Source organism: Eumetopias jubatus, unplaced genomic scaffold (genome assembly GCF_037043125.1).
Source record: "Eumetopias jubatus isolate StellerSeaLion01/CBP00866 unplaced genomic scaffold, mEumJub1_p1.0 scaffold_14, whole genome shotgun sequence".
NCBI classification, from domain to species: Eukaryota; Metazoa; Chordata; class Mammalia; order Carnivora; family Otariidae; genus Eumetopias; species Eumetopias jubatus.
In genome coordinates this window covers 89,568,245-89,593,511 of record NW_028274820.1, presented here as the reverse complement: position 1 = coordinate 89,593,511, position 25,267 = coordinate 89,568,245, and the positions used below count along the sequence as shown (strand labels likewise).

Here is a 25,267-nt window from a genome sequence, read left to right as displayed (position 1 = left end):
ATTGATGATTCAATTTTTTTAAATCTTTTTTTTTAAGATTTTATTTATTTATTTGAGAGAGAGAGTGCACACACAAGTGGGTGGTGGGGAGGGGAAGAGGGAGAGGGAGCAGCAAACTCCTGGCTGAGCAGGGAGCCCGACACGGGGCTCGATCCAGGACCCAGAGATCATGACCTGAAGGCAGATGCTTAAATGACTGAGACACCCAGGCGCCCTGATCCATTTTGAGCTAAGTTTTGTATAGGATGCGTTATATTCTTACTACCTGCTTATGAGGGGGAATCTAAAAATCTTGACTACCAGCTCATTTTCATTATGGGTGATCATCTAACAGCTGCATCAATTAATGACTAATTTCGCCAATAAAAATTCATACTGGCATTCCTGTGCTAACTGGCAAGGTGTATACTGTTAATCAAGACACCAGTAACTGCACTGGTTGCAGCCCCCTCTGGAATGTGACCTTGCTGATATCATGAAAGCTGACCAATCCTGGAGCGGGATTCACGACTAGGGAAACTGATTGCAACTGTGGTTGAAATTTATTATTTATTTATTTATTTATTTATTTAGTGGTTGAAATTTAAACTGAGTAGCTCTTAGCTGAAAAGAAAATCAAGCCATCAACGCTAAAGTATTTTTATAGTAAATTACAGATGACGTCACTCCAGACAAGGGGAAGACCATGTACAAAGGCATGAGGGTGTGAATGAAGACTGGTTTTCAGGAATGACAAGTGGTTCCTTTTGGTACACACAGATCACATGTGAAGACAGAGGCATGAGGTGAGCTCGGGGAGATGGGCAGGAGACAGGTCATCATCAGCTTTAAGGCCAACTACAGACTCTGGACTTTATTTGAGAAGCCACAGGGGGCCTTAGGAGGATTTTAAGAGGTGAAAATGATGTAATCAGATAGGAGCTTTGGCAAGATCATTCTAGCACCGTATAAAGGGTGGACTGATGGCGAAGAATGGAAGCAAATGAAAGTAGAGAGACCACTTGGGACATTCTCAGGAATTGGAGGTGAGCGTGTATGAGATCCTGAAGTGAGTGGAAGAGAAGAAAGACTACTTCAAGGTACTGTCTTCCTCTCCCAAAATGTTTAGAGAGGAAAAAGAAATTAAAGTAGTCACTGGCAAATGTCAAATTCAAAAAGTGTTTTCTTCGGATTCTGGCATGTTGTTGCTGACCTTAACATGACTTTGGCATTAAGGGTTTCTGCAAATATTGCTGATTACACAGCAGGATGGGTGATTTTCAGGAAGTGCACACTTTGGATCCCCACGGTGACAGGCGGTTGCCGTGGAACCCACTTAGAGCCCTCCTGATGGTGAGAGAAATCAGCTGATAAAGGTGACATTCCCGGCATCTTGGACTCAAATGGCAACTTAATTTTCTTCTTCTAAAATTCAAATAGGAAAAACAAAACAAAACCAACCCTCAACAATTTTTGATGGTCTCACCATGTCTTTCATTTCTTGGGAGTATCATTTGCCTTATGCTTCAAACTATGCGAAGGGGTTGCTTGTTGGTTAAATGTGGCCTACAGTGACGTGGGTAAAATGTCAAATGCTCTTTGGATGGGTCCTTCAACCTAGAACCTACTAGGTTTGAAAACACTTTCTGGTTTGAACTTTAACAACGTTACAGAAAAATACGGGCTACAGACATGATGGTATTTTGGTGAAGAAGATAAGTTTTTGGCATTTGAAGCTGTTCTGTACTTCTTGCTAGCATTTCCCACTATTTTTTCCCCATAGTCTGTCTGTGCTATCTTATTCCAGTGGCTTCTGGGGTAAAAGTACCAGAGACAGTACCTAAGCGGCCACTTCTTCATTGCACCAGCTCCTGAATGACAGCGCCTAAGTTCTAATTCTCTTTTATGGCAGGATGGGAACAAAACAAACACTAGGAGATTATGGTGACAAGGATGACACTGGTTGTGCAGCCTCTGTACTTCCTAGATACACGTAGCGGACCGCTGGGTGCAAACAGAGTCTCCAAACCAACTCATTTCCTTTAAAGAGCAACCAGTTTTGTTTGGACAAACAGCAGCTATTTTGTCTGGGTTTGATTTCAAACAGGTAATTCTCAAGAAGCGTTCAGGTTTTTATTGAGCAAGACTGTTCCAAGTTCTGGGGGCGAGTAATAAACAAGGCACACCTGATTCCTGCCTTCTAGGAGCCAATGGTCTCCTCCATCGTCACCCACTGTGGATATGGGGGGTGCTCAGCACTCTCTTTACTTTAGCATTACTATAGTACAGTGTTACTGATATGCTAGTGATGTGCTTTGTTCATTTTGTATCATCAACTGTATGAACACACACACACACACACACACACACACGTGCTTGTTACTGTGACAAGGAATGAATGAAGTATGTCAATATTCATTTCCTGAGCCATCCATGGAGCTCTCTGCCTAGTTTTATCTACCATACTTTAAAAGGAACAAAGACAGTATGTAGGATATTCTTAAGAAAGCAACCTGAATGTTGAAATCATGTGATATGAGAAGGTGGCGGAATTGAATTTAGAAACAATAAACATGTTTAGTGCTTTTAGCAAAAGTCAAGGGAAGAAAATTCTGCATCCAGGGCTGTAAAACTCAGTGCTTTTTGTTATTCATTCTTACAACGATCTTTTTCTGTGTTTAAACGATTGCTGAAGGAGATACAGCAATGGGTGTTATCGCAATGAATGGTTTCTTGTAAAGTTAATAAATAATGACTAAAGTATGTTCAGCATTAAGAATAGTACCGTCATGACATACAAAAATAAAAAGGGCAAAACAGAGGTTAGGATTTAAAAGACTTACTCAAAAGTGTTGAAAATCTCCCACTGGGAATTAACAACACTACAAGCGGCTAGTTCTGAATGTGGAACACTTTGTGTTCCCAACACAATCAATAGCATAAATTCCAGGAGCTGTGATAGTAATTAATTTGGTGTTCCCTTGCTTTTCTGTGCAACCCGGGTAACAGAGGCATCAGAATGTTAATGATTTTTCTTTTTGTTTCTGTCTATTGCATTTATCTATTCACAGAAATCACCTGTTTCCCCCCATTGTGGGGATAATGGGGGGCTGTTTCCCCCCATTAGAATGTAGCTCCATGAGAGCAGAGCCCTTGAGTGATTTTTTCATTGCTGTATCCCAATTCCTAGCACACTGCCTAGCACAAAGAGGGCACTCAGTAAATGTTTATTGAACGAACAAATGATTGAAAACTTCCCAGTCTTTTCTTTCTACCATTTCCATAGGTGTGATAAGAGAGGCCACCGAAGCTAAGAATGTTCTACACTTCAGGGGAAGGAACAAGAGTCCAAGAATATGGCATCTTTGCAACTCTTGTCCTGAATTATGATTTAACGTAATCTCTTCTTGGGTCTTAAGTTCTTGAAGGAAGGGGTCACGGCTCTTGCATCTGTATACTCCCTTACTGATTAGCAGAGTACGTTCGCAAAAATGTCAGTGACAATAAAGTCACCATAATCACAAAGCTACCACATTTTGAGCATTTATTTTGTGGCAGGCACTGTACTAATTATTTATTATAACATTTACAAACCCTGTAAGTTAGGAATTATTGTTTTATATTTACAATGAGAAAACAGGATTAGTAAAGGTAGATTAACTGACTTAAGATGGCCTCGCTAGCTGGTAGAGACCTTCAAATCCAGATCATTCTGATGTCACAGGCCATGCAAACTCTGAATCACCATATTTACAATATAGCACGTGCTTAAAAACTTTTGCAGTGATTAACACTAAAAATCACATTCAGTGTAAAAAAAAAAAGGACATCAATAATAAGAATCAAAAGTTATGGTGATAGTCTTCAGAAAGAAGCAAGTGATAGATGACCCACTGTGCATTTCAACTGCAGTCTTGGGCTTGGCTGTGTCATACCTGACTTCCAGATGCAGGACCAGCAAGCAGCGGTCAGCCATATCCTGGAAAGATTTGGCAAGTTCACTCAGCGTCTGCATGATCTGCTCTGACACTGGGGGCAGATCCATGGTCACATGGCTCTCTTGAGCAGGAGACAGCACTGAAAGGAGGAGAAGAAAACACCAGTCACTGAACTAGATGCCTATAGGTTTGTTTGAAATGACATCTTACTTTGTTGCTCATCACATTTTTACCAATTTGGCTAATGCTGGTGTGGGCAGCATTAGACGTCCAAGACATGGTAGACTATTTCTGTACTGATTCAACACTGATTGTCTTCAACCAATTCATAGATTAATAGAACAGAACCTCAGCATTGGAAGCGACCTCAATAGGCATCCGGCCCGACCGTGTGGTCTACACTTGCGTCTCTTGTACATCTTCCAGTGGTTGCTGTGCTTCTGCTCGCATACTCACATGAATGTTTGTGAAAGAAAACTCAATTTCCTCTTAAGGCAGCCTACTCCATCTCTGAAAGATGTGACCATCTATATCTACTGATATCTGTTGCCATTAATTTCTAATCACTGTCTCTGATTCTAGCAGCTTTGCAATCATTCTCATACGTGTTAGCACTTCAAGTATTGAAGATATCATGTCTTTTGGCTTCCTTGAAGTCTTCCCTTTTCCAAGTTAACTATCCCCAGTTTTTCAGCTATTCATATAATCAGAGTGAATTATTTTACAATTCTCATAATTTGCCAACAAAACCATTCCAATTGTTCTATGTCTCCCTTGAAATGTGGCACTCAGGGCCAAACATAATAAATACTACAGAGTGGGTCTGTCCTGTCTAGAGAGAATGATCAACTCCCTTGTTCTAGATGCTATGCTGCTTGCACATAAGCCTGAAATCTTCTTGCGGGGGGGCGGGGGGGGAAGGGGGGTTAGAAGAGTGTGCTGTATTCTACTTTAACTCATACAGAGCTTACAGTCAGCTAAAAGCCCCCAAAGGTCTTTTTGGAAAATCTGATAGAGCTACCTTCTGTATCTCTATCAAGTAACTGATAAAATATTTAAGGCACTTGGACATTTTCTTCAGGAAAATACTGAATAGCAAAGATGTGAACTATATTTATATCTAGACTCCTGTTGCATATCCAGTTCCCCACAGTTTCTCAAAGATCACCAATAATTAACTTGGCAATTTCATTCAAATTTTTTTAGTACTCTAGAGTTTCCAAGACTGGCTTTGAATCCTGTGTCTCCACTACTTACTCATTATGTGACCAAGAGCTAAATGCTTAAATTATGTCTGCCTCGGTTTCTCACTGTAAAATGGAGATAATACTACCTACACCATGGGGTTTTGGGGAGCATTAACTGGGTTAATGTGGGTAAAACACATAGAATAACAGCATATCAACCTCACTTAATATTAATACAAATAATAAGCAATTATTATTATTCCTTAGCATGTGATTTGTCCAGGTTAAGAGTCTTAAGCTTAATTATAGCGACAAAGTACTTAAAAGATAATTCCATCTTGAGATTCCATTATCAGTATTTTTTGCTTTTCCACCTGGAAATTCTTCTGTCAGAGAATGCAGAAGAATTCTGCAGGAAGAAGGGCACTTAGGGCACGTGAGATCTGGCAAAGCATCACTGACTAGCTCAGGAGGGGTTCACCTTGCAGGGTAGAGAGTCAGAGGTGGCTGCAGCAGAGTCTACAGCCACAGGCTTTCAGAGCTGCATCTGTTTCTGGACTTTGCTAAGCCCAGAGAAGGGCCTAGAAAGACAGTCCAGCCTCATAAGGCCAAGTTCTCCTCTGGGAAACCAGACTTGAATAAATTAAGATTTATGGCAAAGATTAAACAAAAACCAAACAAATTCGGGCCAAGGGAACCGACCTGTAAGGAAGAATGAAATGTAACAGTGTAGGTTTAAAATTCCTACCAGCCTTGGCATCATTCAAGAGGCTCACTAACTCCATTGGCAGGAGAGTGGACACGTGGCATGGCTCCCCCTCTCCACGGTTAACACTGCCCAGCTTGTAGGATTGCGAGGTGAGATCAATGCCTTCATGATGTTTCCGTCTGGCAGGCCAGATGAAAGCAAGTATAAGTAACACTATTCTAATACTTCAAAGCATGTTAGGGCTTTTGAGCCCCTGGACTCTGCTGTTGAATGACACTAACTGTGGTTTGAGAGCTCTTTATGTGCCAGTGATGAGGGGCAGAAATCAGCCCCGAAGACAGCAGACTCATGGCTTAAGGTTCAAAGTCACCCCAATCTCCTAAACTCTATCAAAGACATTCAGGACAAATTCCACCGAGAAAGTTAAAAAAAAAAAAAATCCGAGTTAATGGAAGATAAAGAGTCAAGATAAAACTTGGAATGAGTGAGGTAAAAGGAGGTTAGAAAAGCAGCACATTGCACATTTCGCTTGACTGTAATCTACAACAAAAACACAACATTTTAGTAAAGCAACATGAAAACTCATGCCCAGAATTCTATTGAAAAGCCAGCCTGTGAATTCCTGAGGGCTCACTGAAATTTACAAAGTTTTCTTAACAAGAAGGAATATACTGAGCAAAAAAATGCTGAGCATGGCAAACAAATACAACACAAAACAATGAACTCTCTCTTAAATGTCAAATGGAAACCTACAAAAGAGCAATGCTGACAGAATTGGCTTGGGATACAGTCGAGATAGGAGGTTACTGGACACACACCTGCACCATATCCTTTTAGAGGCTACGTGGTGGTTTATCTCAGGGATTGCTCTTTGTATCAGCGAAGCTCACATCTACTGGACTTTAAAAATATTAGTACTTATCATTTTATTAAGATACACACTTTGAGCTGTTCTGCTAATACTAGGGATGGGTCACATCCGATCGTTCATAATATCCTGTTCCTCTTATAACCACTGTATAAAAGTAGGCATCTTTGAGACTCCTAGCTAACTAATCGTGGCAATGGAACTGCGGCTTTCTGTACTAAACTGATTGCTCTACAGGAGGACGCTGAAGCTTGCTCTCTAGGGCAGGCACTGCTTATTAGGTGAACCAACACATATTTCCAATTCTCCCTTGCTCATGCTGCTACAGACTCCAGAAAGTTAAATGTTTGCATTCCCAGCCTTGCTCATAGCGAGAGGAGGCCACATGTCCCTATCCGCCCAAATAGATTCTTCTGTGGCAACTTGATCTAACCCCGGCTAATTCTGCAACTCATCTTTTGACAGGGAAACAAAAGTATGGATTGTTGCCGCTAAAATTTTCTGGATTTTAATCTCAAAAATGCCTTCAATATCACTTGTCCATCCTTCCCTAGTGCTTGGCTAGCTCCTTTTCCCCCCTCTCAGCAACTTTCCCCAAATCATGCTGCTTTGTCCTTCCTACTCTCTTGTCACTCTTCTCTTAAGGACCTCAGATTCTCATTAAGACTTCAAAGGAATCATCAACATTTGCTTTCTCTGTGGACTTGCCATCTATTAACTCTTCCACATGCCATAATCCTTCTGCCTTCACCTCTTTATTAGAGCATTATTCTAATCATCACCAATGATATCCTAATTGCCAAATCCAATGGGTGCTTTACAGTCCTAATCTCAGAAAGGCCCTCTGCGACGTTCAACATGACTGGCATTTCCCTCTTAAAACTCCATTTTCTTTTGGCTTATATGGCACCCTACTCCTCTGGGTGTCCTTGAACCTCTCTGACATTGTTTTCACCCATTTCCTTCCCCGGACCCTCTTCCTTTAGCCCACGCATAAGTGCTGGGGTTCCCAGGACTTTTTTCTCCATTGGTCTCCCTTACTTGTCATTCTGTATGTTCTCTTTGAGTGAGCTCATCCATTTTCATGGTTTTTGCTATTATCTAGGGATTGAGGACCTCTAAACTTCATTTGGTCAACTGTGCAAGCTAGCCTTACCTGTACACCCCACAGGCATCTCAAATGCAAAGTGTTCTAAACTAAACTCATTATCTATCTTCAGCATCCGCTCTTTATCCTGGACTCCCTCTGCATCAGTGGTGTAGCAATCCAGGAATCTCAGCTGCAAGCTCGAGAGTAATTTTTGAGCCTCTCCACTCCCTCACTCTCCTTGGCAAAGACTAATTTCTGCCAATTTCATTTCCTAAATGTCTCTTAATATCTTTTGTCTTCTCTGGATCTGCTGTGACTTTCTTGGTTTAGCCCTTGTCTCTGCCATGAACTACTACTGCAAGAGGAGGCCTCATGCCTGGCCCCTACCTTAATCCAATCCTCCATATTCAGCTCATTAAATGAGTTAGAGAGTCAGAGTTATTTATCAAAAACACAGATGAGACTTTGTTAATTTCTTGTAAAAATAACATCAGTGGTTCCCACTGCTTATGCGTTGAAGTCCAAGCTCCTTAGCAAGGCTTTCCATGATTTTTGGTTTCTGTCCAACACTGCAGTTTTTCTCCATTTCTCACCATTTTCTCCTTCCTCTCCAACTTCTCTCCGTTCCCTTCCCGGCCCATCAATCTGACACCTTTTTAAAGCCGATTCCCTAAACAGATTCTGCTGTTTCAGGATTCTATACCTTGGATGGTTCTTAATCCTCTTTCTAAGCTATTCATGCTTTCTGGTTCAGAAAGTGTTTCCTGGTTTTCCAGGCCAGGTCACTGGCATCTCTGGGTTTGTTTGTTGTTGTTGTTTTTCCCCCACACAACTGTATTACAGCAGTTACCATATTCCATTGACATCTGTTTGTCAGTACGTCTTCCTACAGATCGTCAGCTCCTTCAGGGCAGGGATTACCTACATATGTATATCTATCTATACCAGTTGGAAGCATACAGGGGTTCCATCAATGCTTTTTTATTGAACAGAACAAATGATTTAATTAACCAATGTGACAAGACAAAGAATTCACATAATAACAGATTGATGAAAATCAGGAACAAGAAGGCACAGCTTGCCATTTCCAACTGTAACTTTTTCCTTAGCTTCTTGAGTACATTCTGGGGACAGAGTGGGGATATGGAAGTAGTTCATGATAGCTGGTTTTCTGGGCTGTTCCGGAATCTTGCAGAAGTAGAGTCTAAAGGAATTCCGGTCAATCCCTACAGCCCCAGCACTCTCCTTATAAACTGTGTTGCCTTTAGAAGCCACTTTAATTTCCTGAATCCACCTTGTGGCAGCCAAGCCTTGGGGGTCCTCTCTTTTCCAAAGACATAAAATCCCTGGCATATCAAATAACCAGTATCTTTCAAGGAAAGCCAACATACTGTCATGGAGAAGCAATCAGCCTAGGACATTAGGATGTCTCAAGTGGTTCCACATCCTAATATTAACCAGACTGAAATGTGTTTAAGTCTTAAAATTAGTCAAAATTGGACTCATTCAGACCCAGAAGAGCATCTGTTTTCAAGGATGCAGCTGCTACACTTTGAACGGCAACTTACTGTGACTTCTTTAATTGATTCATAGGAGGATGTCCTTGTGCATCTGCAATATTATCTAAAATTGTTACAATATTAGCTTAGACTGGTATCAGCTGTCAGCAAAGTGATAAATTGAAAAGGGAAAGCTGGTTATCACGGCAGAAAAAGAAAGGTTAACTCTGTGAATTCAAACTTTTTAGAAGATGGGAAAAAGACAATGAAGAATGATCTCATGAGATTTTCTCACTTGAAAACATTTTAGAAGATCAAATTTTGGTACCATCATTATTTCTGACTCTTCTTGCTATTTGTACAGAGAAATGACAGACACCACATAATGATGTCTGCTTGAACCCGGGATAAATTTATTTAATTTCCAATCTTCAGTTTTCCTATTTAGAAAATTGGGCTAATAGCATCTTCCTACCTCCCAGGGCAGTGTGTTATTAGGTTCTGCAAATAATTTCTAGATCCTTCGATGTTGTTACGTGGCTGACATTTTTTAAAAATAGGAATGCCGATTAGGCCTGTGACATTAAGAACTCAAGGGGCTTACAGAGTCAGAGGGGGCTGGGACAGGAGACCGTCTCTCTAACTCTTCCCTCTCCCTAAATGCCTGGGGGATGTGCTACTACCGAGCCTAACACGGGGTAAGGATTGAAGGGTGTCAGACACTCTAACACTGCGGTTCCAAGGGTGGTTCAAGCGGTTCAATGCCGGCTAGTTCTGTCCTCAGTCTTCTCAATTCTCTGTACCACCATCCCTACCTTTTATTCATGTCCTGGAATTATTTGCAAACCTATATAAGCTAACCGGCCCTGACCCCAGTGCTTTGTACACAGTAGTCACTTTATAAGTGTTTCTTAAATAAATCACTTACCTATTTTTGAAACCGAGTGGCTTCTAGAACCAGGGGTGATCTTCACATGCTAGAGGCTCTACCATCTTCATAGTATTGAATTCGACTTATTTATTTATTTATTTGACAGAGAGAGAGAGAGAGAGAGAGAGAGAGAGAGAGAGAGAGAAAGAGAGCACAAGCAGGTGGAGCAGCAGAGGGAGAAGCATCCTCCCCACTGAGCAGGGAGCCGGATGAGGGACTCAGTCCCAGGACCGTGGGATCATGACCTGAGCTGAAGGCAGACACTTTACTGACTAAGTCACCCCGGTGTCCCGAATTAGAATTTTCTTAGGATAGAGGTGTCCTTTCCTTTTTTTTTTTTTTTAAAGATTTTATTTATTTATTTGACAGAGAGAGACACAGCAAGAGAGGGAACACAAGCAGGGGGAGTGGGAGAGGGAGAAGCAGGCTTCCTGCCGAGCAGGGAGCCCGATGCGGGGCTCGATTCCAGGATCCTGGGATCATGACCTGAGCCGAAGGCAGACGCTTAGCGACTGAGCCACCCAGGCGCCCCGGTGTCCTTTCTTTCGTAGTCAATTACTCCAAACTCAAGTTCATGGTGACTCTTTTTGATCATTCTTTCTTTCTCCTGAGACACATTTTTAACCCCTCGCTGTTCTTTACCAGCAGCCCTAGCTTTCCGCACTGTCATTTATTTATTTAGCAAGTCCTGTATTTTGGTCACCCCTTCCCACCCGCCAAACAATCCAGAACCTAATCTAAACTTCTTTTGCTATGTTTCTATATAAGGACCAGCCCTACGTAAGAAACATGTTTGGTAGATTCGCTTCAGTTTGCGTCCTATTTCAGAAGCAATGGCTCTTCTGCCCCTAAATAATACCTAGTTCTTTTCAGTCCAGATTTCCTTTTCACTGCCGCTTCTAGAAGGAAGCTCTCTTTTGTCGACTCTTACAGGGAAGAAGGATAAGTGGAAGGGATTTAAAAAAAAAAAATTGGGGTGGTTAGAAATGGAAGAAATTCATCGTCAGGGAGGACAAAAGATCAAGAATGGAGGAACTGGAGCACAAAGTGAATGTGTCTTCTTTATGTTTGTTTTTTTAGGGTCTAATTACCTAATTGATATAAATTTATGGTAAAAAAAAAAAAAGTTCCCAGTGGGTACAGGAGGCAAAGACCTACTTTCTTTTCTGTGCTACCGTTTGTTATTTAAGTGATCACACGTTACACCTTTTCCTCCGTCAGTCACAGACTTATGGGCAACATAACTTCATGTCCTTTGGAACGTCTCTCTTTCAATCCCTTCTCCCTCCCTTCCGAAATGTCTTATGTTACCCTAACTGCAGGCAGTGATGCTTTGGGGGAGAAAAGGTGTGTTTAGCCCACTCACTGCCCAGCCTAACGACACGGATGTTCAGTAACATTTGTTTAAGAATGTGGTATTATAAGGCAAAAAAATAAAGACCAACGATCAAACCTTTATAAAGAACTCGGTTTTAAGGATGCTGCTTAAGAGTAATTTTCATCTTTGTGAAACCATGCTCCTTCCAGCCGTTTCCCAGAGGACGAGAACTTACTCTTCCACTTATTATTACCTCTAGAGCACAATTCTTAACAACTGTCGGCCTCACTGTCCTCAGGTGTCTCCTCAGAGAGTTGCTGTGAGGACCAAATGGGGAGCACGGCCCTTCCCAGGGTGCCTGCCACAAAGCTAGGACCGTCCTTGGAACTCCAGCAACACTAGGCCTCCCTCTTCCTGTTCCGGTCTTGGCACGACTCACCTCGTGCTGTAGAGAGTCCCCAGTAGCTTGTGAGATCCGTGAGAACAAAAGCCATAACCCACTCTTCCTGGCGTCCCTCACAGTCCACCTCTTCCTCCCACTCTGCAGTAGTGCCTGTTGCACTGAATCGGCAGGTTAAGGACAAATCAAAGAATTCTGTATCTTTTTCTTTTTCTTTTCATTATAGCTCCACAGTGCCTTTAACCAAATGTCTTCCAAACAGCTTATTAGCTTGGAACATTATTCTGTTTCAGGGTAAGAAAATGAACCGACAGAAGGCCCATGAGTGAAATGGAAGAATTACTCCAAATATTGACCTATCTAGAGAAAACAAGGGAGATCCGTGTAAGGCTCATGGTGAAGAGCAAAACAAAAGTAAGAACCAAGATTAAAAAAAAAAAAAAAAAAAGGACTGTTGTTCCCTTAGGCTACCGCAGGATAAGGGGCCAATTCTGAGCCACCAGGATAAACTACGCACCCGCAGTGCTGTACAGGGAAGCTCACATCTAGTAACTCATGAAACAGTGCTTGACAGTAACAAGCCTGAGCAAGCCCCAGGTCCTCCAAGACGGCGAGCTTTAGACTCGACTTCTATACAGTGTAAACCAGCCCAGACACACTGGTTTTTACACCTTGTGAGTGACAGGACAGACCTCCGTCCCCTTCAGTCCTGGGGGGAGACATTAAGATTGATTTTTCCTTTATTCCGAATAATCCTCCCTGAGGCCTGGTAAAAACCCAATCATCTACTAAAAAGGCGTGTGGTGTGGCCAATTCAGCTCCTGCCGGATATGAAAGAGAAATGGAGGAAAAGCTAATGAACAGCTCCTGTCCTTGTGCTGAAAGGCACTACTGTGGGACTCCATCAGATTTCCGTGGACTTTGTAAGCCTTTTGTGTTTCTGTAAAGCCTTGCATCAAAAAAGCATCTTAAGGCGTTAACAAATACTTAGCCAGATATTTTACGTGAGTAAGCGACACAGATTTAAGTTTCAAAAGGATTTCAGAGGCAAAAATTATTATGTAGCAAGGAGATAACATTTATTCATGTGTCAACAGGATCCTTCCAGCTTTAGGATTTGTAAATCTTCCAAAGAGCTTGCGGGGATGGCTCGTTCACTGTGTAAATTCGAAACATGAGGTCCATTTGCAAATGGTGAGACTGAACCAAACAGAAATAAAGCACGCTTCCTGACAGGACACGGCGAACAGCGCACGGCTACCACACGTGGAGACGGAGCTGAGGGAGTTAAACGGAAAGCCCGCTCTGGGGTCTCTCTTGCATGTGACTTCTCCCAGTGGCCTTTGCTCCTATGACATTCCTCTACAGGCAGCTGCATCATTCATACATTTGGACTTGAGGTAAAAAATAGTCATCATCTTCTCGACCTGGAGCAGGTACAACTTTCACTTTTATCACCTTACCTACCTCAGAGGAGTCTGATGATTCAGTGAGAAAATACACAAAGGCTCAGAACAGTGTTGACACACAAGCCCTTAATACATGGCAACTACTATTACCACCACCACCACTAGTACTATTACTATTATTTATTCAATATTGATGTGCTGAATGGATGAAGAGCAGACCCCAGGATCCCTCTCCTCCATCCATAGCTTTCAGTAGGCTTTGGAACAATTACACTAGCTTTATACAGTGAATGGCAAAACCCGATGAGCTATTATTAGTGCAGAACAAAACAGGGAGAATCCTAGAAGCATGGGCCACTCTGATCCTACTGCTGTGAGGACAACACATAGACAACTGACTTATCCGGAAGCCAGAGCTGACACTGCCACCAAGCACACAGACCAGCACCGGGACTAGCTGTGTCGTCGGTGATGGCTCCCCCTGAAGCATGTTGGAAGTAAGAAATACAGAGAGGATGAACCTGCTAACACACGGGGCAGGATCTGCAGGTGTAAATCTTGCCGAGAGAATTTCTCCTCAATGAGGACAAGGGTGGCCACTGCGTGCAGTAAAGGAAACAGTTAACCAAGTACCTCCCCTTTAATCTCTCTCGTGTCAGATTTTGCTTCTGTTGGCTAAATGGATGAGCTGGTGCCACACACATGTTGACTAATGCCTTGTGAAGGGTAATAATATACGGCCATATTTCTGTCTCTATACATTAGTAACACATGAACACTGTTCTCACACACATTCCAGCCTTGTCATATAATCCCTAGAATAATTAACAATCATACAGATGCTTCCAGAATCCACTGTCCTAAACATCAAAAGATTCATAATCTGTTTTTAGGCCAGTTAAGGGTAAGCTATGGATAGAAGCAATCATTTATCTACCAAGTGATTATATAATCTGAGGATACGTATTAACCTCACTCGAAATCTAAGTAACTTTCTCTAAGTAAAAGGACATAAGTGTTCTTATAGTAACTATGAACCCCATATTTTCTACCATTACATAACAACATTTCTCTTGGACTGACCACCAAGTTTAGACTCAGAAAGTGGTGGCTAAATTCTGACTCAACCACATACTAACTGAATAACCTTGGGCAAAATTACAAAGACCTTGAACTGGGGTGACATCAGTTTCAGCCTCTGAGGGTCATCGTAAGGATTCAGGGTATAGAGAGCACATAAAGTATCTAGAACGATGCATGGCACATAGTAAGTGCTCAGTAAATCTCAGTTACTATTGCTGGACCCCTTGCTGGGAACTCTGGAAGACTGGGACTCTTAGACTCATCTCCTTAGTCATCAAAACACCTTGCAAAACACCGGCGAGCTGTGGGCTTAGTAGTTCATGCGTCTAAGGGACAGAAAGAAACCGATGTAGTAAGACATTGACATGTGTAAACTCCTGACATTCTGACCTTAAAATAAGGAATCAGAAAAGTAAGAGAACACTACAGAAATCTGGCAATGTTCGAGGCAGTTTAGGCAAATGGGAGAAAAAGGGACTACAAGTGGCAGGTTTAAATTTTACCTTTTCATCTACAAAGCGAGAAGGACTTTCTCCCGTTGTCAAGTCAATAAAAGAGGTGGCACTTCAGGAAGGCACAAGGAAGTGGAGCTTGCCTGGAAAGCAAGGAAGGACACCCGGAAGCAGCTTGGGAGGAGATGTAGTAGGTGTTCCTCATGTTATTTTGAGGAGGGAATGACAGGGAACTTTCCTTTCGAGGAAAGGATGTCTGTAGTGCTTGGTTCTTGAGCTAAGTGAACTTAGGCGTTATCTTAGCAATTCAAAAGAATATTCTACAAAGCTTGGAAATTGTGCTTTTGAGAGATCAGGTCTGCCTTACTCACGCAGGACTCAGAAGGTCGGATTTGTATTCTGAATCAGCATTTACTTCACGGTCACAGATTCCTTTGCCCCGGCCAAAAGGCACGATGAAGGCAGAGGAGTCGAAATGAACATGGGTGCATGTCCATGTGGTATAGCTAAGCGGGTAGTGATCAGGAATCTACAGAGCCCTGACATTCTGACCTGAAGTGATCAAAACTGCTATTTTCACCTGAAGAGCCAGAAACCCTGCTATAAATTATTTCCATATGCACATAAAACACTAACAAGTCAGCTCTTCTGTGCAGGCTTAAAACAGCTCAACAGGGCTTATTTTGGAAAGATGTTTTTTATCTTTACTACCAGAGAGAGACTTGTCATTTTATTTTTTCTTGGGAATATGTTCCCCTTGATATTACCTTAGATTACATTTATTGTAGAAAGTGAGATGAGAAAATACACTTGTGCCCTGGTCCGTGGTCAACTCGGCATCATCCCCAACCCCTTTCCTGGAAGCTCAGGAACGAACTGTATTTTCCAACTGCTTGCCGGCAGGATTTTGGGTTTAGCCCCAGCCAGCAAGAGGCACTCCCAAAAGATGTGGAAGGCAAAGAGAGAGGGAAAGCATGCTCCTCCTCTTGCACTGGTAGAAAGATGCTCAGGCAGATGGCAAATAAGAGGGCTGCAGCTGTTGGCAGGAGAGCTCGGCGACAGCTGCTTCCTCCCAGCAGTTGGTGAAACCTCTGGTGCCTTCCCTCTATGTCCCCGTTTCCTGCAAGCCGGCAGCGACTTTCCTTGCTCTTTGCTTCCTTCCAGCTGTTTTCTAAGCGTTTAAAGCCCTTTTAAAAACACCTAATTCCTTGTATTAAATTCTCTCTTGCTTGAAATACCTGAAATGGTTTCTGTTTTCCCGACTGAGTCTGGACGAAGAAATAAATACAACCTTCTATGCACGAGATATTCCTGAGAACATCTGGAGCAGGAGGGAGTGGCATGAAGAGTCGCTAAGAATCTATCCCTGGGCTCCCCTTTCATGGAAGCTTGTGACCTCTAAGGCCAGGATGTGCAGAACGTGCTCAGCAGAGCTGCTAGTCTCCCCATCTCCAGTATCTCGGTTTCCACCAGCTCCCTTAATCAGAAAAGCTCCACTTTTATTTGTTACCTATTAAGATTTGGCAGTAAAAATCTGCTGAAAGAGCCATTTACAAACCACTGCCCTTGAAGAGGAGGGAGCTGGTCACAAGCAAACCATTTCCCGTTGTGACTCCAGCCTCCAGATACCAGCCAAAGTAGGGATAAAAGTCAAACGCTTAAAATACGGCACAGCTCCTAAAGACTGAGAATGAATGGCAGGAAAGTCTATATAAATATTTACTTAGAAATAAGTGACCAGCTTTCTCCTTATTATTTTAGTCACATGAATTCTAGTATCTTTTTTAAAAAATGTGTTTATTGAGTACTGAACAAATTATAAGTTGCTCTCATTTTGAACAAGACCTGCCAAGACTCCCTTGCAAAGTAGATTCAACCTTTCCTTTGGAAAATGTTTCACGGAACCAATGAGCTGTCCAACTTTTCAGAAAAGTGTACCATGGGCTTCTCTACTATTTTCTAATGGAATCCCAGGTTAAAGATGTAGACTTCCACAAAGCTGACTTCTTAGAGAGGTCACTCCATTTGGAGCTGCTTTCAACGATTGTATAAAAAACTTTAGCTTAATACTGAGTTTTTTTTTAGAGAGAGAGAGAGAGAGCGCATGCATGTGCCCGTGAGTAGGGAGGGAGGAAGGGCAGAGAGGGGGAGAGAGAGAGAGAATCTTAAGCAGGCTCCACGTCCAGCATGGAGCCCCACTGATCTCACCACCCTGAGATTATGACCTGAGCCGAAATCAAGAGTCGTACTATTAACCAAAAGAGCCACCCAGGCGCCCCAATACTGAATTTATCTTCTAAAACAACTCCGTGTTTGTGAGCACACTAAGCATGTAAGAACTTCCAGGCTCCACAGTTCGGATCACTGGCCCTTAGACAGGTTAAAGTCATGAAATTTAGAAGGAACCATCTACTGACCACTAAAAGCGTGAATCTCTTTGTTCTTAGGCTCATTCATCAGAAATGTTTAGTTTAAAAAAGTGGGTACTCATCATTTTTTACATCTTTCTCTGCTGGACTAAGTAGAATTTTATTTTCAGAGAAACAATAAAATGACATTGGTAAATCTTGGTTTGGTAAGACACAAGAGCTAAAATGAAAATATATTCACATTCATTTGGAAATTAAACATACACATTGAGATTACAGCAAAACTTGGTCTCTGTCTGCTAATTTTATGGCTATATGCACAGTGCCCCTGTTCCCTTCACTACACACCTGGGGGCCCTTGGGCAGCGAGGACCCTTTTCTTTTCCTCTTGTGAACCCACGGTGGCTTCTGCCTCTCCCCACATTCCTCTCCGGGTGCCAACAATCATATCTGTTCTTGGGATCATGGTGAAACTTAAGTCTATAGTTTCTAGAATTTTTTCAGATTTCCCTGTTTTGAGAATAGGAATACATGCTGTAATCTGGTGTTATGTCACCTTTCACATGTTCTACACTTTCCCAAATTCAGCAAATTTCCTGAGTACCCCAAGATAATCTATTTGAATTCTACTTTAAAATAGCCACAGGCCATCGGATGTTTTCCTCACACTTGTTTCTTACTATGACTTGTCTTCCATCTTTTCATTTGAAAAATGGTCCCCTTTCTAAATAAAACAGAAACAAAAGAAGAGTGGTTCTGCCTTCTATTAGCATCACCTTTACCATTTTGCCAATTGTGGGCCCAGCCATTTCCTGTTCTGTGTCTAAATACAGCTAAATTTTATTGCCTTCAGCATCTCTAACGACCATCAAGTGATTCTGGGTGCCTGCTACCCTGACACTTTACCTAAGGCTCACCTTACATCTTCTCTGCCTACTGTGCACTCATTCTTTCATTCTTGTGTCCTTCCCTGTGGGCTCATCAGAGAGCTCTTTGGAGGCGAGACCACAGTGCCGTGATTAAAAGTCCAGACTGGAAGCAAACTGGGTAAGTTCAAATTCTGGCTCCACCACTGACTGTTTAATAGCTATGTGCCATTGGGTAAGTTATTTTACCTCTCTGTGCCTCAGTTTCCCAGTATGTAAAAATAGAGATAATCATGGTATTTGCTTCATGGGGGTATTGTGAACATTGAGAGAGAGTGTGTGTGTTTAATAATATACCCTAGCATAGAGTATGTTTGATGTTATTTCTTGTTGAAATGATTTAGCCCTTTATGGTGCAAATTTTATGTTGTATCATCTCCTACAAATATGAACTATGTTCTCTTTGATAGGTTCTAACCATGGGATCACAGCAATATTTTTTCTAAATGTCTGAAAATTTAACTTTGTGAAAATGATACATCTGGCCATGCCTGGTGTTTATTTACTGTGCAAACTCCAGTATGATATGGTAACATTCTCCAAAGACTATTATAATTTTCACTTTCCCACTGAATTCTTCCTTTTGGTCATAATTACATACAGAATATTGAGTCTCCATGTTTTTTTCCCTCTTGGGAAGAAAAGTCATTCAAAAGACAACTCGAGAACTTAATTCTCATCCTATTTTAGCTGAATTAGACTTTTGGAAACTACTTGAAACCTCCCATCACTGCTGCCACCATGTCACTTTCATCATTTTATCCAGAAAGCACCATTCAGAGCCTGCATTTCACTGAGTGGACTGTAGTATACTTTCTACAAGTAAGTATACTTACAGTATACTTACAGTATACTTACTTGCTTCTACAGAACTCAAAATAAACATATGGGATTGTCTACAGAGTTTTAATTTCCTTCAGTGCTACAAACGGTCCATTTTGCACTCTGCCATTATTTTAGGTGAAGGCACTGTATATAAAACAAAGATTTGTTTGCTAATTACTAATAAGTAATTAGCAAAATCAGTAGTACAGTCAATTCTCAATAAAAATTGTACAGGATCCTGTATTTTACTTTTTTTTAGGATCTCATATTTTAATTTTAGTTATCAGCATCATCCTCTTTCCTCATTAAACCACTCACAAGAATTACTACTAAGTTGAGTTACTTTAGGGGCATTCAGATGTTTACTGCCTAGGGTGGGCATGACCTCCGAGTCCTGCTCGGTTATTTATCTTGTAATTATTATAACATGTTTATAATTCCATATGCTAACCCATAAGCAGAATTCCTGGTTCACTCCATCTCCCAACATGGCACAAATGCAGGGCAGGAGACAAATGACTTTTGAATCAGTCCATTTTGCTGCTTCTAGACTAATATCTAAGGTTAGATTTGTGTATCAGAGATCAAAAACCACTAATATAATTGTCTCTATACTGAAAATAATTTCTATGACTCATTCAATTGAGTATATCTAAGGAGAATTTTTTTTACAATAACGTTCTAGTTCAACTACTAAATTTGGATAGTTTCCTTTATTTGCTCATATTTATGTTGAGCTGTACTATACATCTGTGATGTGCAGGTACCATTTCTTTCTTTCTTTTTTTTTTTAATTTTTATTTATTTATTTGACAGAGAGAGAGACAGCGAGAGCAGGAACACAAGCAGGGGGAGTGGGAGAGGCAGAAGCAGGCTTCCCGTGGAGCAGGGAGCCCGATGTGGGACTCGATCCCAGGACCCCAGGGACCATGACCTGAGCCGAAGGCAGACGCTTAACGACTGAGCCACCCAGGCGCCCCTGTGCAGGTACCATTTCATTTTAATGAGCATCACTCCAGCATATGGCTCTATTGGCAGAGCTAATTCCTTATCCCAGCACAGGGCTTGGCACAGGCACAGTCCACCAGTTGCACAGACAAGGAATCTGGAAAGACTTTTGACGTCTGTATCCTGCACTGCCTATATTGAATTAGCGAGGAATGTCTGCTGATCATTCTTCCCTCGTATCTCCGAAACCATCCCCACTGCCTCCATCTTGGTGCGGTCCTCCACCATTCATCACCCGTGTTGGCATAGCAGGTTTCTAACTAATCTCTTTGCCTCAAGACTTATTCCTCTCCGATTTAGCCTCCTAGAGTCCTGCGGAAGAAATCACTCCAAGATACCATTTGAACATGTTTCTCTTATGTCTAAAAATCTTTCAATGGCTTGGCCTTACCTTTCAAATTACATCTCAACTGGTCCTTGCCCACATCTCCAGCTTCATTGCTTGGGGCTCCCCGACCATGAACCTTATGCGCCAGCCCCAGTGAACACATGAATTACCCTGAATTCACCTCTTTTCTTTCACTTCATAGCCTTTTCTCCTTCCCTCCTCTTCCCTTTTTTGGTTTCTCCTCCATAAAATGCCCTCTATCCTCTCTTTGCCTGGTGAATTACTTTTTAAAGATCCAGATCAGCTGCCCCCTTCTCCAGAGGCCTTCTCTGATACTTATATTCTCCCTTAAAACATGCTTCCTGCATTCCCATTGTATGTTGTGTTTACTCCATAGTTGCCCAATCACAATATAGTGTAATTACTTTCGTGCCTGTCTTTTCCATGACCTAGAAATCCCCTGCAGGCAGAAGGTGGGTCTTGTTTACTCATGGCCCTGAGGCCTAGCATATAGCTGTGTTATTTGTTAAGCCGAGCTGATCCACAAATATTTACTGAATGAGTATCCTCTCTGATGGCCCCATGAGACAGTGCTGCACTGATTTAGTTTAATGTCTATTGGATAAATTCAACAGAACACATGATTTATGAATTCTTCTCTATGCCTATAACCAGTGTGGCTCTCCAGCTGATTGACCATGTGTCTTTTGTCTCCTCAGTAGGGGATGTCTACTGGAGATGAATGGAGAGGAAAGCAGCTGGTCAAGCTGGAGAGTGAAACAGGACAGTCAGAGGACAAAGGCAAAAACAAACGAAAGCCAAACTGACTTTTCTAGCACCACTTTCAGGTACTTCCTCATTCTCTGCAACTCAAAGAATCCATAACACAAAAAATTACCCCCAAAATCCCTTCAGACAGTGAAAATCTCTGTTTCTGCATTTATAGTGTTCATCTGAGTTGCTTTATTTAAACATAAAGACTTGAAAATAATGCTCCCTCTGCACGTCCTACCACAGTACACTTTCCAACATGCTTTGAACTTAATGAAGCAATTTTGGTATTTCAAAGTTTGTTAAAATGTCACATCTGTTTTTATTAGATAAGGAAGCAACTTAAATGATAAGGAAGAGAAGTAAAGGACTTTTTAATCCAGGAAATAGGACACATGCCCAAGAATCGCCTGAACAGATTTTCAGAAAAAAAGAAATAAACCCCCTCACATGAATAGCTGGTAAAAACTGCCATATGAGAAAGCAGAAATCATTGTTAGAGTGGACACATGAATCAACAGTGAGGGGTGCTGCAAGAATGTATGAGAAGGAAAAAGCTAGAGAAGCCGAGTAACATTTCTGAAGTTTAATGGAAAGTCATGCGGCTCCCAGATCAATGCCCCAGCTCTGCCACTGGCTAAGCCTAGATCGTACTTTTTTTTCCATCTGTAAAATGGGAATAAAAAGATGCTAGCTTTCTTCTTCTTATTTCATAAGTTACTTCTTTATTTAGATAAGTCTGGACCGTGGCTGTGGGGATTAACCAAAGGATGACTACAGTAGGAGTCACAGATGTATAGTGAGAGAGGGTTTCTGCTGGGGACGCGACAGGAAAGAGGGAAGGGAAGTAAATACAAAATGGATGGAATGACCTCTTGGGTAACCCTGGAGTGCTCATTTCAGTGAAGAGAGGAGGGATGCCCAATGAAGCTCGAAAAGGGATGTCAACTCATCCGAGATGAGCTGTGATGAGCGGGCCTGACTGCGTTCGCGCCCATCAGCTCAGTAAACACTAATGATGAAGAGAGTGCAGACTGCCACTGGTAATAAAAAGCCAGCTAAACACTCTATTAGTTTTTCATTTTGTGAATGAATGTCCTTCATGGAGTGTGTACACTAACCAGTAATGAATTGCTCCTTAGAACTGGGGTACTCCTCTTTGCTTCTGAAAGAAGGCATAAATTTCACATGGAAATCAGCACTTTTAAGGAGGCAATAACTCCTTTAGAAGGTTTGTTTTCAATTAGTTTCTACACACATCCTGCTTTAAGAAAATTTGCCTCTTTTCAATGAACCGTCCACCCTTCCCTATAAAGATTAAAGAAAAAAGAGGCAAAATGGTCTTCCATAAGATTTTATAGATAAATGGATGGCTCTGATTTACCTAAGAGCCCATGTATAAACTGGGAATATTTAAGAAAACCAACAACTCTCAAGCCCTATTAGTCTTCCATAACGATAAAGCGAAATCAATCTCTAGTAAGTCAAGTCTTGCACATTAAGCCCGATGATTAGGTTTCCTCCATTCACCAAGGCCCTGTGAACCTTATCTACCCCCGCAGAATTAGAAAGTCAGGCCCGGGCTTCTGAGACACATAATCGTATTTCACTTCCCTGGGTTTAAAACCGCTATAGCCCACGAAGGACTCTGTGGTGAGGGCTGAGGTTCTCTTTTCAGCCTTTAACCAGCCTATGAGTTTTTCAACTAGAAGACATTTCTTAAAAGAGAAGGGTCTGGGGAAGGCCCTTGGAACCTTCTGGTGGTGGGTGTGTGCGCCCTATGATTGATAATCCTGACCCAGTGAAGCATATGCTCATACAACAAAACCGAGGAAAAGCCCGAGAGAAAAATACAGTTGTTTCTTCAACTGAGTTGGCTTTCTTTTTAATATAAAAAGTTAATTTCAGGGAGATTGTGTACTGACATAAACAACTAGATGAGGAGCCAGGAAGTCTGAATTCCATGACTGGTTCTTTTGCTGATTTTCTAAAGAGGGCTTTGGATTTATTTTCTTCTCTGAGATTTATATACTGCTTGTTTTCCTAAGAACTTGAAGTTCCTTCTCAGATATTACCTTATATTAGTCTTAGAGATTTTAAAAGATATATTACATACATAATAAAAACCTCCTAAAATATATGCTGCTATTTCTAAACTAACATTCTTAACATTCATCCCTTCAAATCTAACCTATGGCTTTGTTGTTTTCTCCATAATCTTCAGCAGAAGCCCCTGTATTGATTTGACTGGGCGTCCGTATTCATGTCCGATGTAGATAATGGCCCCACTAGGCTATAAGGCCCCAAATGACCTGGGCCTTGTATCTTCCGTTCACCACTGAATTGACTTGCCTAACCCCACCCTGGGCACAGAGCAGGGTGAATGAGTGAGGTGACAGAATGAATGAAGGGACACATAACCTTTCTTGCTTGGTGTCAATTTCATCCTCCTCTTTGTCTTCACGGGGGTTCTCATCTCTTTCTTTTTTGACGCTTTTAGTGTTATGGATTCCTCTCTAATAATTTAAGTATAAAATCAATCCTTCCCTCAAATCCTTGACAGTAATCATCCCACAGTTTGGTGCCCACAACATTTATTATTTGTCCCTTTTTTCCCCCACCCCTTGCCTTACTCATCAGACAACCCTCCTGAACTCCAGCATTTCTTTCGTCCCTGGACTGTCTCTAGTCTGAAAAGAAGTTCCTAAAAGCTCCCAATTCCTGTGTTCTCCTATGGAGTGTATTTTGTAGTTTATTGTACCACAACAGCACTTAAGTGAGGCTGATGGTTTTTCTCGTTGCTCAATTAGCATTTATAAAACACTTAAGTATACTTTAAAATGTCCTCTAAAACTCAAAGACATTCATAGAGTTGGTTTTTTTTTTTTTTTTAAATTCTGAGCTTTTCAAAGTGCTGAGCCCTTTAAATATGGCAGTCAGTTCCCCACAAAAAATAGGAGCCCCATGCCAATCATTCTGTGATAGCTGACAGAGAGTGAGTACAACTTCAGGGAGTGACTAGCTGGGGTCCCAGGCTGCTGCGCGCCTTCCCCTGGGAGCTGGCTCTTTGTTTTTCGAATGCCTGCCACCCTAGCATCTCAGAGCCATCCCTACATGGACAGCATGTGAAAACATATTGAAATCCTCCTCAGATCACAATACATCTGTTCTAAGAGGCTGGATGAGAGATGCCAGGGGAACATTAACTCAGAATTTCCTAACTCAAGTGCAATTAAAATCTCAGCCACAGTGAAGAATTAATGTAGCCCTTTGCATTTGAAATACATATTTTAATTAAATGACACCCATCTGCAGAATATGAGACTGCATTTTTCTTGAGGATTTCAAATGATATAATCTGTTCCTATGAAGCATAAATGGCTTGGTTCATGTTTCCAGAAACCTCAGAAGAATTATATAGCTCTGGCATCAGCACATGTGGTGACACTCAACTTTGCTTCAATTTAAATGTTTAACTTGCATGGTAAGTGTTGTTTGTGTGATAAGATTTAGACTGTGTATAAAAGTGACAAAAAATAAGAGCACAGCCCTTTAAATGTCTTGCATCATTTCTGCAGCGAGTCTGTTCCAGCGAGAACGCCAGGGTCAAGGGCAGTGCATCTCTGCCCTGGCTAGAGCTGTGTAGCCACGGTGATAAGCTTTTAACTCATTTCACCTAATGAGAAACTTCCTGTAAGGTGAAAGATATGCTTAATGGGCCCAACGACTGAAAAAACAGACAGGACAGCTACCTGGGAGCGGCACAAATCCATGTGACAGAAATGATTTCCGGTTGGTGTTAAGTTTCAGGAAACCGAACCACCCTAACCGGAAGTAGACAGCAAATGCTTCCCTTTCTCTTTAGCATGGTTATTTAGTATCTCTGCTCCCTGTGGCTGTTTCACCTGTAAGTCTACATTAAGGAAGGTCTTCAAGATAAAGCCCCTAGAGAGGGCAGGACGGAACGTGGATTCCGGACCTGGCTGAGGCACCCCGCTGCTGTGTGACCTCGTTTGGCTCGCAGTTTTCCTCGCAGTTTTCCTGTCCATAAACTGCCTCCCACCTGGTTGGTGTAGAACCAATGCCAGTTGTTACTGCAGGTGAAGAGGCAGGTCTGGGACTCACACCGTCCTAAGTTCTAGTCCTGGCTTTGCCACTTGCTTCCTGCGTGATTTTA

The 25,267-nt window shown here is 41.8% G+C and overlaps 1 protein-coding gene across 2 annotated transcripts in view; it reads right to left on the bottom strand.

The window, feature by feature from the left end:
• EXOC4 (exocyst complex component 4) overlaps positions 1–25,267 on the bottom strand; it is a 721,833-nt gene that overhangs the window by 56,768 nt on the left and 639,798 nt on the right. For both annotated transcript variants that reach the window (XM_028106413.2, XM_028106414.2), the window contains exon 15: positions 3,915–4,056. In XM_028106413.2, the coding sequence (XP_027962214.1) occupies positions 3,915–4,056 (142 nt within the window). The remainder of the gene's footprint in view (positions 1–3,914; positions 4,057–25,267) is intronic.